Source organism: Sarcophilus harrisii, chromosome 1, assembly GCF_902635505.1.
Source record: "Sarcophilus harrisii chromosome 1, mSarHar1.11, whole genome shotgun sequence".
NCBI classification, from domain to species: Eukaryota; Metazoa; Chordata; class Mammalia; order Dasyuromorphia; family Dasyuridae; genus Sarcophilus; species Sarcophilus harrisii.
The window spans coordinates 166058623-166075539 of record NC_045426.1 but is presented as its reverse complement, the minus strand read 5'-3'; the positions used below and the strand labels follow the sequence as shown (position 1 = coordinate 166075539).

The window sequence follows — 16917 nt, the reverse complement described above, 5'->3', positions numbered from 1 at the left end:
CCTTGAAATAAATAGACTCCATTTTCCCACCATTCTCTGGAGTCCTGCCTCATCACTTCTCCTCTAGGAAGGTATATTTAAACCCTGGTTTGGGGGCTCTAGAAAGCAATGGTATGTTTTGTCACCCTAACTTAGGGGCTCTAGAAAGCAGGACACAGCAGCTAGACATTATGCTTAGTGAGGTGTTTACCAAGCATGGGATGGAAGATTCAACTTAACATTGAAAACATCTGTTAAACCAAAAGTTGCATTCATCAAAAACTTTTTGGACAATTCCTGAGTCAGAAAAAGGACACAAGTTCCAGAGTTATGAAGTTATTCCCAGCACATGGGCTTTCCACACCCATGGACCTACTTAACAGATTTTTCTAATCATATGCCTACTCTCCCCATAGAAACACTATATTGTCAATATGTCATACAGGTTTATGTATAGAATATGATTGTGTAATTTTGTTATATGATGTTAATTGGTGATTGTCATAAAATTGTAATTGTATTACATAAATAATTGTTGGGACACTTTGGTGGTACAGTGGATAAAGTGCTAAGTCTGGAGTCAGAAAGACTCATCTTCCTGAGTTCAAATCTAGCATCAAACATTTAATAACTGTGTGACCTTGGGCACTTAACTCTGTTTGCTTCAGTTTCCTCATCTGTAAAATGAGCTGGAGAAGTAAATGACAAACCACTTTGGTCCTTCCCAGGAAACCCCAAATATCATTAGAAAGAATCAGACACAAGTGAAAACAACTGAACAACAATAATTATTGCTAAGTAAATGATAACTTTAGAAACTACCATGTCATGAAACTGTTAAATGATGGTGAATAGAAGGTATGACTAGGATCCTGAGAGAGTTTAAATGTGACTCTTAAGATGATGATCCTTTTCTGGAAACTAGATTTCCCAGGGTGAGGATAGGTTGGTGTGAGCAAGTCAGCCCAAAGCCTATGTGTGCGCACACCCTTGATGAGAGAGAAGTGTATTTGTAACTATATACATACATTTGTAACATATACACAAAACATTCCACAGGATTTTTTTTCCTTGAAGTAGGGTAAGAGGACAGAGAAGAGAACCAAAGAAAATATATCCTATCCTCATTTTAACAAATTCATAGACTTTTGTAACTAGAAGTAATTAAAAGGATCATCTAGTACAGATACAATCCTTTTTTATGGGAAGAAAGTTAGAAAGGAGAAGTTAAATAACTTTCTAGAACCCATAACTTTTAACTCCCAGTTCATTCCTTTTTATGTTAGTAATGTCTTTCTATAATACACTGACATTAATTTTCAGCTCTTAGCTTCTTCCAGGGGCAGGGAGAAACAGGAGAAGTATAACGAGTCTCATTTTATCTTGGTTGCCATTTTCACAGCAATAACACTTAATTATCATTGTTTCATCATCTATAATGAGTCTTCCTTTTTTTTTAACCATCTCTAATTCCTTTAACCAAAAAACCTTATGATTTCATCAATGCTTTCTTAATTTATATAACGCAAAGAAAAAAAGCACTTTACATGAGTTAAGAGGGCAACCTCAAACATTAAGCCATCCTCTGACATAATTTTTAATCTTCAACTATGATCTTTTATTTTTATAACTCTGCAAATCATAAATTTTGCATCATTGCTGCTTGTAGTACAATGCTTTACACAGTCTAAAATAGTGTGAAGACCTTTATGTTACCCTGATACTTTAAACAGAGGTCCCTGGGCATTTTTTAAAAGAAGAATTGAAAATACTGTCAATTAATGGTCAAAAGAATTCCTTTTGTCTTCACATTCCAGTTAGTGGTTAGTCATGCAACCAGCTTTACTAAACCAAGATCTTTTTTTTCTATAAGCTTTGGAATGACCTATTTCTATAAGTATACACCCCAGCTTTCCAAATAAAAACATTAATTTCTAACAGATTTTTAGAATTCATATTTGGAATTTGTTTTCATTGAATCATCTTAGATCCTTTCAGGAATTCTCTTCTGCTGCATTGTTACCATAGCTGTGATGAATGAAAACAAAGGAAAAAAAGCAAGGAAAACGATAAAAACAAAAGAAACAAGCAACTCCTATTGGTCTTCATTTCATCAAAACCTTAAACCCACCAACGAATTCTGATAAATAGTACCATGGGTTTCATTCATTTCATCCTTATCTGCACAGCAACTAATAATTTTAAAGAAGTTAACAATGAATTTATTAGAAATGTAGCCATCTGTGACTTGTATTTTAATGTTTATGTTGATTTGGGGCTTCTTGGGTTTCCTTTGACATAGAATGTGCTTTATGCTATGCAGAACAAATAGGAAAGTCCTTCTTATTAAATGCAGTACTCATTAAACCCTTACACAAATTGTAATATTCATTTATCATTTCAAGTAAATTTCTATGTTCAGTATTTTAAGAATGCAGTTTAGGTCTCAGTTAAAAATAACTTCAATTTTCCCTCCCATTTTACTAGAGGAAAAAAAATACAAAAATGCAAAAGTAGCATGCAACGTACCTTTAAATGATTGCCTGAAACTGCATTATGTATGGGCAAAAGCCCATCCAGGCTTTCACTGTTAACATTAGCACCAGCTTTCAATAACTCCACCATTACTTCATTAAATCCCTTATCAGCTGCCTCATGAAGTGCTGTCCATCCTAACAAAACCAAAGGAAATAGGCTTTAGCATCAAATCATAACAGCAGGAATCACTGCTTAAAAACCCACACTCATATCATATCCTTGTTACAATTCTCTTTTTACCAATGGAGTGAATCTGGGAATTTTGTGAATATGTGAAACATGAAAATGGCTAATGATGTTTGCTTTAAAGAAGTATATACCTCTCCTGTCAGAAAAAAATATTGATTTCATTGAAAGCATATATGTATACAAATACATGTATAAATATGGTACATACATATATGTATGAGAGTGTATGCATGTATATATTCCAAAATTTTACACCCCCTCCATTTCCAAACTCCAAACAAAGAATCACTAAACTGAGCATGTCCTTTAACTCACCAATACCAGTAAACATGACTATTCTCCTAAAATGTCAAAGAAATAGAGAAAAGACCCATACATATAAAAATACTTATATCAATTTTGTTTGTTGTAGATGAGAGCTGAAAACTAAGAGGGTGGGAAATAGGGAATGACTGAACATAACAGATGAATGTAATGGAATATATTTCAATATAAGAAAAAAGTGGATGGTTTCAGACAATCCAAAAAATCTTTTTCTGGGAGAACAAGGAGAACAATTCATATGATAAAAAAAAATTGTAAAGAAAAAGTCATTGAAAAAGGAAGAACTTTAATTAAAATATAAATCAGCCACTATTCCAAAGGGATGATGATGAAGTATGCATTCTAGAAGCATCCATACATCAAGGAAGGTGTAAATGAGTTTGTGAGATCAAGGATCACAAGATCATCAACCTAAGGCAGAAAAGGACTTCAGAGGCCAACCTCCTTTTACTATTCAGAAAACAGATGCTTAGAGAGGTGAAGTGATTGGTGAGGCAGAGGATTGGATCCCAGGTAGGACTTGTTCCATTTTGCCAAAGGGAATAGGAAAGAATTCTAACTATACAAGTGCCTTGACTTAAGGAGGAAGGGAATATTTCTGATCAGCAAGAAGCTGTGAGTTTCTGGAATGGTGGAGATGGTCATCAGGCCAACATTAAGGGTTAAGATTTCTGTCCGTCAAACTCTCAGATCTGGGGTCCAGCTACCCAGGAGCCCCGATCTGGTCATACTACACTCCTCTACTCCAACTGATCCATCTTCTCATCTTTAGCTAAGATCTGGAACACAGCTAGTTGTCTTTCACTCCTAACCATTACATTCTACCTTCTCAACTGGACACCCCCCACTCCCCCCAACACTTTCTCATAGGGTGAAAGAGGGGGCAGAGATTATTAAGTGTCCAAAATGAGTAAGTCAACACTTAAAATGAATATGTTAAGGGATTCAAATTATAAAGTAGATTAGAAAGATATAAAAGACACATACCTGCATTGTCCTTTTGGTTTAGATGGGCTCCAGATTCTATCAGTGCTATGACTAAAGACAAGTCTCCTCTTTTGGCAGCCAAATGCAGACGACTTTTGCCTTTGGCATTCCTCTTACAGACTCTAGTTACTGTACCACAACTAGGTTTGTCTGGCAAGACCTCAGTATCATCTTGGTCAAATGCTGAAAGTTCTAAGCAAACAATAATAGTAATTGATCTTTATATGTACTAAAACATTTTCCAAATTAAAAAAAAACTCTTGTGACGTAGGTTGGAGCAAAGAGCATAGGACTGAACTTGTACTCTCATTGATATTTTAGGGAAATTCCAAATAAGTAAACTCCCTCTACCAATTATAGACTAGCACCTTGTTTATCACTTACAGTCTTGGTCTAGAGAATTAGAGAAGTTAAGTGACATGTCCTGGATCCTAGAGCTAGTATATATCAGAGGTAGAACTTAAACCCAGATCTTGCTATATCAAAATCCAGCTCTCTATCCACTATACTGCACTGCCTCTAAGAGGGATGAGTATAATTATACTTCTTTATGTCCATCCCTATCCTGATGGAAACTTGGTTTCCCCACTGGCTTTCCTGCTTTTGCTAAGTTTTTATTTTATCTTGTCGCATTCCACTGCATATTTCCTCATTATGCCTTCTCATGGAGATTCTCTTTAAATCAATTTCTTACTTTCTAGCCCCTTTTTCTTTTCCTATTAGAATGTAAACTCCTTAAAAGCAGCAATTATTTAGTTTGTTTATATTTGTATCCCATGACTAAGCACATTGCCTGGAAGAACTTAATAAATGCTTTATCTGTCCATCCATCTATCTATCCATTTCTCAGTCCATTTATTTTAAGCCCATTTTATGGATGAGAACCAAGACTCAGACTAATTATATGATTTAAACACAATCTGTTTAATAATAGTGTTGTTTTTCTAAGAAGATCATAGAGTCAGGGAAATGATCCTAAGTCTTCTGGCTCTGAGTCCAGGAATCTTCACAGAAAGTTATGTTTGCTGATCCAGCATGACACATTAGGGTGTTTGATGCAAATGCACAGACAAGTGTATAATTCTGAGTTTTAATTTTTGGGAAAAATAGCAATGCTTCATCTGTTTCACTATACTCATCTCAGAACATTACTTTCCATTAAGTTAATTCATCATCTTCCTGATTAAAAACCATTTAAAATTCTAGTGCAACATTTATCATTGTTCTCAGTAATTCCATGGTGGTGAGATCTAAAATAGGTAAAAAAATTTTGACAGTTTTATTCTAAAAAAATTTCTTTTCCTAAAAGTTACATTGTAATTTTATAAATTTAAAAGTCTTACAACATATAGCAGCAGGTAATTTCTACCTCATATTTCTGGTATACTTTAAAGCAAATGCTATTCTCTAGCCTATTTATTATATGCCATTTTTCTTTTATAAAAAATAAAAGTATACCATCTGAAATTTCTTTTTTTATACTTCAGATTAATGTGGCTTTTATTAATGAGATTAATTCATTTTTCCTGGCCTTTTTTACCTTTAGTAAAATATCACTTGTATAAATGGCCTCATGGTCTTTAGAAGCAGAGTCAGGTGAATAACTTATAATGGAAATACTTTAAAACTAACCAAACTCCTAAATGGTATTATATCTGTCACAGAACATTATATGGCTTAGTGACACACAACCTGTTGTCTCAAGTCAAGTCATATTTGGAGGGACTAAACAAAACTTTATTTTAAATGTGGGGCTCTTAATAGAGAGAACTAACAGTGGGACTCAGAATTCCCCAAAGCTATAAAGAAAACGTAAGGGAGAATAAAGGTAAATTTCCAACAAGATAGCTAATTAGCTAGATAAAGATGAATAGACAGACCATTTATTGAAAATTCAACATGTGCTAGAGCCTATGCTATGTACCAGAAATAAAAATATAAGTAAGGTAGTCTTTGTTCTCAAGGAGCTGACATTCTAAAAGGAGAAAACAATATAAAAAGAGTACTGGAAAGTAGGATGGGAGAAGAGAGGGTGGCAAGAAGAGAGTAGAAAAACACTTGGATCCTTGGACTTTGGCAAAACAAGATAGACCAAGGGATGGAGTCTAAAGTTTTATTCAGAGGCAGACAAAGATGATGGCCCAAGAACCATTACATAACTGAGGCAAGGAAACTATTTCTTTCCCATGTTCCTGTCCTAAATAGCTAGTCTTTTTGAAACATGACCTAAGTATCAGGTCTCAGTGATCTCTGACTGCTGAGTCCCACAATTTCTTACATAAACACACCAAAGAGAATGGAAAATAGATTCAAAAGTATTGTCAAGAATGAGGACGTTATCAATGACTATGTGAGAAATTCACTATTAACAAACCCTTCGGTGGCCTCTGTGCCAAGGACTCAGATCAGTTAGCAGCATAATCATTTGAAGCTTACCCAAGAGTACATAATACAGATTCACAGGGGATGTATTTCAGGAAAATCAGACTCCTGTAGACTTACTGCTTTGCTACAGAGAGGTCCTCCTTTGCTTCATCATTTTTTCTCACCCTTCAACACAGTTAGTGATACAAGGACAGCAATAAGCCTATCTTTTCTAGGATTGGTTTTGTTATTTTTTGTTAACCATAAGAAGCTTCAAAATGAAAATAGGGTTGATGCAACCTTTACGACTACTATATACAATTGATGCTTTATGTTCTCCTAGTTCCTGTCAAAGCTTTGCCAAGGACTCTTTTAGTCCCTATTGCTTGAAGGGGACATGTAAAGATGCATATAAAAGGGGATGAGTTGTAACCTCTTTCTTTCTGAAAATTGGAGCTAATTTCCTCATTGTCTAAAGATTATAATGGAATGATTTATATACAGGTCAGAGGTCTTCTGTAATCATGAGGATAGCTACAAAGGAGATTTTTTGAAAACAGAAAAGTAGAATTAAAGTCCTCTACCTCACTTACTTCATAATTTAGATCAATGCATTAGCCTTCAAGAAAGAGTTTCTAAGAGTTCACAAAGCGATTCTGAGATGGCTCCAAGGTTTAGGGGAAATTATAGCCCCATGAATCTCACATTCTGAAGAGAGTCATAGGAACTTAGACGTCAAAATACAAGCAACCTTAGAAAGTCAGCTACATTTACAAATAGAGATACTGAGGCCTCAAAAGATTAAATAAATTCTCCGGGGTTATGCAGAGTGTTGAGGGCCACAGATAGTGCGGAACCCTGGATAAGGTATAAGACCCTTTAGCTTTAGCCCAGTAAGGAACCCTGCTGATGTGCCTGGTTTGGCTCTCCATCCCCCCCTAAGGGTGTCTAGGTCTTTCTGGGAAGTCAGGGAGTGTGACAACCTGTGCCATATTTGAAACAGAGTTATATCGACATGGCAAGAAAACATTTGTACATAATAGTAAGTTGGTGCATACTCACTATCCTATAACCGCATGTACAGTACTCTACAATTAGCACAAGCACAGTACTTTGTAGTCAGTGCATGTACAGTATTCTATAATTAACACATGCACAGTACTCTGTAGTTAGTGCATGTGCAGTACTCAATAATTAGCACAGGCATGGTACTCTATAGTTAGTGCATTCACAGCACTCTATAATTAGCACATCTGCAGTATTCTATAGGCAGTGCATTCACAGTATTCTATAATTAGCACATGCACAGTATTTTATAGTCAGTGCATGTTCAATAATCTACAATTAGCACATGAACAGTAATCTATAGTTGATGCATGTACAGTATTCTATAATTAGCACATATGCAGTACTCTATAATCAGCACATGTGCAGTACTCTATAGTCAGCACATTAAAATACTCTGTAGTTAATGCATGTGCAGTACTGTATAATTAGTACATTCGCAGTATTCTAGAGTCAGTGCATGTGCAGTACTCTATCATTAACACATGCACGGTACTCGGTAGTTAATGTATGTGCAGTACTCTATAATTAGCACATGCATAGTACTCTCTAGTCAGTACATTCACAGTACTCTGTAGTCAGCATCCTGTAGGCAGTGCATGTGCAGTACTGTATAATTGGCACATGCACATTACTCTATAGTCAGTACATGTGCATTACTCTATAATCAGTGCATTTGCAGTACTCAATAATTAGCACATACATAGTACTCTGTAGTCAGTGCATTCACAGTACTCTGTAGTCAGCACTCTGTAGGTAGTGCATTGCAGTACTGTATAATTAGTACATGCACATTACTCTACAGTCAGTGCATTCACAGTACTCTATACTTAGTGCATGTGCAGTACTCTATAATTAGCACATGCATAATACTCTGTAGTCAGTGCATGTGCAGTACTCTATAATCAGCACATGCATAATACTTTGTAGTCAGTGCATTCACAATACTCTATAATTAGCACATGCACATTATTCTGTAGTCAGTGCATGTGCAGTACTCTATAATTAGCACATCAATAGTACTCTATAGTTGGTGCATGTACAGTGTTCTATAATTAGCACATACGCAGTATTCTATAGTCATTGTACTCTCAGTACTCTATAATTAGCACATGAACAGTACTCTATAAGTTAGTGCATGTGCATTACTAAAAGTAATACATATGCATTTCTCTGTAGTCAGTGCACATGCAGTAGTTAGTAGTTAGTATTCTGTAATTAGCACATGTGTAGTACTCTATAGTTATGTAAGAGCATAGACTATATAAAGTGGATGGCTTCCTTGAATAAACAGACTCCTGAAAATCCTCCTGCATCCTGCCTCTTCACTCTTCACTTAATATCAGGGCTCAGACTGGTCCTGAAGTCCTCCCATCATTAAAACCAGATATTCAGGGTTTAGGCTAATCCCAGAGGCCTCTCCTAACTATTGGCCATTGGTGCCCATTGAGGGTCAAAGCATCTCAGCCCCAAAAGTACAAGTTCAGGTGGGGAATCCCGGTTTCCAGGAACAGGGTACATGTAAGTAGGCAGCTGGAAGATTCAGCAAGGGCTAATCTAGTCACTTTAGTTTTCCAGCTGAAATGGGGCAAGTGTGGGGCAAGGGAAGTATGAAGAATGCTTGGTTAGGTTAATAAAAGAGCAAGGTTTGTTAGTAACTCCAAAGTAGATCACTGAGTTCTTAGATATCATGTAGTGCATGTCTCTGTGGTTCCCTAAGGAGGAGATGTTGGAGCCAGAGAAGTGAAAGATATTGAATGAACCACTAATTGAATACTACCATACTATGGGTCCTGGTTCAATCCCCAAGCACATATTCCTTAAATACAATGTAATAAAATTGGCTTTGAGAAATCTTACAAATTATCACGAAAAGAAGGCCTTTAGTTTAAGGTGCCAAACAAAGGAAGATGAGGAAAATAAAAAGATGGTGCCAACAACCCTAAAGGGTGTGGCACATTGAACAAAGACAAAGATGGCGATGGGAGGTTTGAAGGGCAGGACACTTCCCCATTTCTCAGTCAGACTACACTACTCCCTACACGTGTGCCCCTGGTATACTTCCCTGCTCCATGATCCACTAAAATAGGGACCCTGTAGGGCAGATATATTCAAGGAGACTCATCAGTGCTTTCAATATGGTAAAGCAGGGCAAATGTTGGCAAAGAAACATAGTGAAAGAACGGGGCCAAAGAACAAGAGCCAGAACCCCATGTCCAAAATGTAACAAGGATTTCCCCAGGGCATTAGAAAAATATAAATTACCTCAGGGAAACAGGAATCGGGGCTTAGCTCCAGGGTCCTATACACATGGAAAGCATATTGATGGGAGAAGGGGATTGTAATTAAGACAGAGTCATAAACCAACAGAATTAGTAAAATATCCCCTGGAGAGTTGAAACTTGTCCCCATCTAGCCTACAGATCCCTTGCCTCCATACACAGTGGGCTTGACAATTTCATCCCCTGAGAGTGCTCACAAAATAGTGTCTATGCATACACTGATCTGGGAAAACTGGGGAACATGTTACTATATCCCAGTCACTAATACAGGTAGACTATGTGTGATCTATCACCAAGGAGAAGTAATGGCATCAGGCCTCCTGATACACACTTAAGATATGCAATTTAATGATATTTACTCAGATTTTGACTCCCAGCAACAGAAGGCAGGAATATTCTAGATGGCATTTGTTACAGCTGACCATCCTATGCTCACTTTTTATGTAAATGGTGTACCACTGAAGGGGTTGGTTGACACAGGTGCAGATCACACGGTCATTAGAAGTGCCAGCTGGCCCAATCAATGGCCAAAGACCATAGCAAACACCCATATGTTTGGCATAGGAGGAACTATGTCAACTGAACTTAGTGTCCCCCTTTAAAATGGAAATTTGAAAATAAAACAGGACCATATACCCCATTTGTAGTTAAATAAATCCTCATCAATCTGTGGGGAACATCTTACAACAGCTGGGATTGCAATTGAGCACCTGGGCTTTTTAGACATGCTGCTGTTGAAGGCTTGCCAGCCTTTACACCTATTTCCATCCAATGGAAAGTTAACACACCTGTGGGGGTGGAATAGTAGCCCTTAATTAGTAAAAAAAAAATCCAGGCCTTATATAGTACAAGATCAACTTGACCAAGGACACCTACAACCTTCTCTCAACCCTTGGAACTCCCCTGTATTTGCTATAAAAAAGAAATCTGGGAAATGAAGAATGTTCACTGACATGAAGAAAGTATAGACAGAGAGACAGAAACATAAACACAAAGAGAAACAGAGACAGAAAAATAGAAACAGAGACTGAGAGACACAGAAATAGAGAAATAGACAGACACAATGAGAAATAGAAGGATAGACAAATAGAGATAAAGAGTGAGAGACAGAGAGACATAGAAAGAGAAGTGTTAAGAACAAAGAAATTGTTCTTAATTGTTTGGAGAAATTAAACACTTTAAATATCTTTCAGAAATTGATAGGAAATATCAACAGATGCGTCCAGTGTTAGGCTTAACTACTCATCAACTACAAACATTGTGTGACATCTTAAGGGGACACACTGATTTGGACTTCCCCTGTCAGCTTACAAAAGAAGCCCAAGAAGCTCTGAGTAAGGTTGAACTGGCTTTATCTAATGTAGTTGAGAGAGTCATCCAAAAACTCTTGGAAATATCAGGGTTTGCTATAAAAGAAACACCTACATCAGTTCTCTATCAAGGAGACAGTGTAACTGAATGGGTGACCTTCCTGGAACAACCAGACCAAAACCCAGTGCTTGTGGCTAGAATCTTGTTAAAAGCTGTTAAATGAGTAATACAATTATCTGGGATAGAATCCAACAAGATACACACCTTTTATAGTGATGTACAAGTTAATATATGCTGTGAAACCATCCCAGAGTGGCAAATTTTATTGTCCACAGCTCCAAATTTTGCACATAACTTCACCTTAAGGATAACCTGGCTATTACATATTTGGCCATGGGTTTTGGAAGAAAAAATTTCTAAGGTCCCTCTTAAAGGGACCAGATAGGTTAAGCACTTGGGGCAGAGGGTTTGCTTGTGTGTCTATAAATAGAAAGGGAATGCAATGTGATGGGTGCCATGTCCATGATGGGTGCCTTGCCTGTGTGATTCCCCCCATGCTGAAACTTGTTATCCACTGTTTTATGGATCTAATCACTGATGTATACCTGCTCCAATGAAAACAAAGAAAGTTGGAGATGTTGAGGGCCGCAGATAATGGGGAACTCTAGGCGAGATATAAGACCCCTTAGCCTAATAAGGAACTTTGTTGACATGTCTGGTTAGACTCTCCATCCCACCTAAGGACATCTCAGTCTTCTTGAGAAGTCAGGGGCTGTGAGAACCTGTGCTATACTTGAAGCAGAGTTATACTGATGGGGCAAGAAAATATCTATACATAATAGCAAGTGGTGCATGCCCAGGATCCTGTAAGCATATGTACAATACTCTATAATTAGCATATGCACAGTACTCTGTAGTTAGTGCATGTGCAGTACTCTATAAATAGCACATATGTATTTCTCTGTAGTCGGTGAATTCGCAGTACTCTGTAGTCAATACTCTGTAGTTAGTGCATGTGCAGTACTCTATACCTAGCACATGCACAGTATTCTGTAGTTAGTGCATTCACAGTACTCTATAATCAGTACTCTGTGGTCAGTGCATTTGCAGTACTCTGTAGTTAGTGCATGCACAGTACTCTGTAATCAATTCTGTGTAGTTAATGCATATGAAGAAGCTATAATTAGCATATGTGCAGTACTCTATAATTAGCACATGTAATACTCTGTAGTCACTGTATTCACAGTACTCTGTAATCAGTACTCTGTAGTTAATGCATTGCAGTACTCTACATTTTAGCACATGCACAATACTCTATAGTCAGTACTCTGTAATTAGTGGATATGCTACACTCTATAATTAGCACATGCACAGTACTCTATAGTCAGTGCATCTGCAGTACTCTGTAGTTAGTGTACATGCAGTACTTTGTAGTTAGTGCATGTGCAGTATTCTATAAGTAGCACATATGCATTTCTCTAGTCATTCACAGTACTCTGTAATCAATATTCTGTAGTTAGTGCATATGCAATATTCTATAAGTAGCACATATGCCTTCCTTTTAGTCAGTGCATTCTCAGTACTCTGTAGTCAGTACCCTGCAGATAGCACATGCACAGTACTCTGTAGTTAGTGTATGTGCATTATTCTACAAGTAGGATATATGCATTTCTTTGTAGTCAGTATTCTGTAGTAAGTACTCTGCAGTCAGTACTCTGTAGTTAAAACATGCACAATACTCCGTAGTTAGTGGACGCGCAGTACTATATAATTAGCACATGCACAGTTCTCTATAGTTAGTGCATTTACAATACTCTATAATCAGTACTCTGTGGTCAGTGCATTTGCAGTACTCTGTAGTCAGTACTCTGTAGTTAGTGCATGCACAGTACTCTGTAGTCAATACTGTGCAGTTAGTGCATGTGCAGGAAGCTATAATTAGTACACTGCAGTACTTTATAATTAGCATATATGCAATACTCTGTACTCATTGCATTCACAGTACTCTGTAGTTAGTGCATTGCTGTACTCTATATTTAGCACATGCACAGTATTCTGTAGTCAGTACTCTGTAGTTAGTGCATGTGCAGTACTCTATAATTAGCACATGCATAGTACTCTATAGTCAGCACATTTGCCGTACTCTATAGTCATGTAAGAGCCTAGTGTATATAAAGTGGACAGCTTCCTTGAATAAGTGGACCTCTATTTGAACATCCTCCTGAGTCCCGCCTATTCACTCCTCATCCAATGTCAGGACTTTGGCTGGTCCGGAGGTCCTCCTGTGAGCAGAACCAGAAATTCAGGCCCTAGGCTAATCCTGAAGTTCTCCTGTAACAGTAGAGAATCTATTCTTTATACCAATCAAAACCTCAAACTATCTAAATTCTTTCTCTTTAAAAAATGTATTTGTTTTTCATATGTTTTTTAAAAAAATTGAATTCCAAATTTTCTCCCTCCCTCCCACTATTCCCCCACCCCCTGAAAAGGCAAGAAATATTGTATCAATTTTTATATGTGAAATCATGTAAAACATTTCTTTATTGTCACATTGCAAAAAAAAGAAAGAAAAAAAGAAAGAAAGAAAAGAAGAAAGAAAATTATACTTTAATATTCACTCCAAATTTACCAGTCTTCTGTCTGGAGTTAGATAGCAAACTTTCCAGTTTCGATATAACATAAAAAGAATTAAAATGAGTGTTTTGATCTTCTGATTTGACACAGCTGCCCTAGTATAATATTTTAGCAGTGTTTCCTCTGCAAAAGTGGAAGTCTGAACTTTGCCCTCAGCTTGAAAGGGTGTGGTTAGAGACACAAAAGTCCTGTACCCTTTTATCTGTCATATTTCTTTACATGTTCAAATGTAGAATATCTGGATGTGTGTGAGGGAGAAAGACAATGGAAAAACAAATTGTCTAACTTTAATTTTTACAATCTCTATGTAACTGATAATATACCACAGAGAATGTTTTATGGTACTCATAGTGACTATTAGTATATCATGAAATATTATTTTTAATGGCTGTTGGTATAGGTCACTAATGGCTTACAACTACAAGGTATAATTATGACTAACTCCACCATGGGTCTTTCTTTGATACTTCATCATGGGTTGGAGCCAAAAATAAAGAAGGCAATGACAATGAAGCACAAGCTCTAGAAGGTTTTGTGATCTTCCACTTTCAGAAAAGACCTTGGAATCAAGAAGAATGGAGCAGAAATTCTTTCTTTGATCTATACTGGCTGTGTGACCCCAGAGCAAGTCACTTAATCACTGAGCATTCCTAAGTAACTCTAAAGGACTGTAAATGGCAGACAAGATGCTGTTCTACACTGGTAGCCTTAGTTTCTTCTGCACTGGGACTTCTTAATAGCAATGAAATCATAGATCTGGGCTAAAATAGTACCACAGAGGAAGGCACGGGCATCATGGCAATACTTCAATAGGTCTAGCTGAAGAGAGTATCCACATTGATGGATCACAGCTCTACTAAAATACTGATGTATTACTTGACCATTAAGACAGTTGAGAAAAACCATTTGACTCAATAAAGACATACTCAGTGCATATCCATAGACCCTATATAGTCAAAACAATGATTGATCTGAGTACTAGTGTTATATAGTACTACTTTTATCATAGCATGGCTAGGTGTTGCAATGCATAGAGAGCTGGACCTGGAGTCATAAAAACCTGAGTTCAACTCTGGCCTCAGATATTAACTAGCTGGGTTACATTGGTCAAGTCATTTAAATGTTGCTTGACTCAATTTCCTCATCTGTAAAATGGGGATAATAATAGCATTTATCTCCCAGGGTTGTTGTAAAGACTGAATGACATAATATTTATAAACTGCTTTGCAAACCATAATGTACAGGGTAAATGCTAGCTACTATTATTTCATATGTTCCCCAGAATTAATCAACAAACATTAAGCACTTATTATATGGCAAGAACTGTGTTAGGTTTCAGGCATATAAAAACATTAATCTATTCCTGCCCTCAAGGAACTTTATGTTCTCTTAGGAGAGACAACATGTATACATATAATAAAAATATACAAACTGGACATAAAATAAATACAAGGTAGCTGACTGGGGTGGGATTTTGTAGGCATTATAAACTCATGGAATTTGGAAAGGCTTCAGATAGAAGGTGATACTTAAGTTGAAAGGAATAAGGATTTCTTTTTTTCTAAATAAGGATTATTAAGACATGGAGGTGAAGAGGAAATATATTTTAGTCATGCAAAACAAGTCTGTACAAAGGCACCAAGGTAGGAGATGGGATGTTGACTGTGAGAAACAAAAAGAAAGTCAATTTGACTGAACTTCAGAGTATAGAAAGAAGAATAATTTAATAAGGTTGGAAATGTAGATCAAAGTCAGGCTGTGAAGGCCTATAAATATAAAAGGTTTTATGTTTGATTCTTGAGGAAACAAGGATCCACTGGAGTTCACTGAGCTGGTGAGTGATGTGGTTAGATTTGTATCTCAGAAAAATCACATAGACAGTTGTAAAGAAGATAGGTTAGAGATGGGGGAGCTTTGAGGCAGGAATGTCAATTAGGACATTATTCGAATAGCACAGGCAAAAGGTGATAAGAACATGAACTAGAGTGGTGACCATGTGAGTAGTGAGATAGGAACAGATACAAAAGGAATTATAAAGGTAGAAATGACATTTAGCAACTGATAAAATATATGAGTTCAGAGCAATGACAAATTGCAGATAACTGAGACATTACAAAAATGGGAGACTAGAAGAATGGTGGTACCCTCTTCAGAAATAAGGAAGTTTGGGAAAAAAGAATAAGTTAAAATAAACCTGGAATTTTGGAAGCTTTAGGATCAGGTGAATCTTCTTGCTGTGATTGATTCTGTAAATCCTTATTTGTGCTTATGGATGAATTCAGATCTTGATCATCAGTAGTCTCTTCAAAATCTTGCCTTTTTCTTTTGATCTGAACACTTTTTTCACATAGTTGTAAATTTCTAGGCACATGAGTGTCTGGGCTTTTTTCTCTTGTCTCTTTGTGGCTTCTTTCAGTGTTTTGCTCTCTGTTTACATTGTCAGTCTTGTCCTTGTCTGAAAAACAAAAAAAAGTGGAGTGTTAATGTTTTGTATGATTCTCCCTAGTTTAAGAAATGTTGGTTACATTAATAGATGATAAAAATTACACTTTGTAAGGGTCTCAATACATAGATATTTCTTTGAAAGAACTTTTACACTGTTAAAGTTATAGTCACTAAAACAATTATGATATAGAATGACAGTCCAGAGAAAGTCACCACTCTACAGAAGAATTTGTAATAGAAAAAAAAGCTATAAATGGATTTTGGAAGAGAAAATGTCAAAGTATTCAGAGAAAAGAGAGGTGTATTGCATGTGCTTCATTATGGGTGAAGTCTATTCATTAGGGATGAGAAACTCTCAAAAATGAAATTCTAAAGAAATAAGAACTACTTCCCATGGAAAGAAAAATACTGAGGAGAAATACTTGGGAGATTCCTAGAGAAAAATATTTCCTTTGTATAGATAGGAGAGTAATGACTGACCAGAAGTTGCTCAGATCATATTTTGCTTCTATGTTCTCTGTCAAGGAGACCACTTTGGGAGTACAGGATAGAAGGGAGTATTTGTTTTTTATGTATGGAATGGACACAATGGTCTCTGGAATCTTTAGGTAATTCTGTGACTGAACAAAATGAGATAACGATATTCTACTGTGGAAATGTGTTTAGAATTCCTAGGTTAGCCTACTTGAGCAAAGTTAAAATCTGACAGAAATTGCTGATTTCTGCGAATAGCAACAACTATCTTCTGATAGTCATTGGAAATGCAGCTACTTTAGGAAGCTACGTGCTGTAATGGATA

General features: G+C 36.6%; 1 protein-coding gene across 1 annotated transcript in view; it reads right to left on the bottom strand.

Moving 5' to 3' along the window:
- ANKRD31 (ankyrin repeat domain 31) overlaps positions 1 to 16917 on the bottom strand; it is a 169187-nt gene that overhangs the window by 70969 nt on the left and 81301 nt on the right. Inside the window, exons 15-17 of the mRNA XM_031966397.1 lie at positions 15868 to 16128; positions 4018 to 4209; positions 2509 to 2651 (exon numbers count right to left, since the gene is read on the bottom strand). Of these exons, the coding sequence (XP_031822257.1) occupies positions 2509 to 2651; positions 4018 to 4209; positions 15868 to 16128 (596 nt within the window). The remainder of the gene's footprint in view (positions 1 to 2508; positions 2652 to 4017; positions 4210 to 15867; positions 16129 to 16917) is intronic.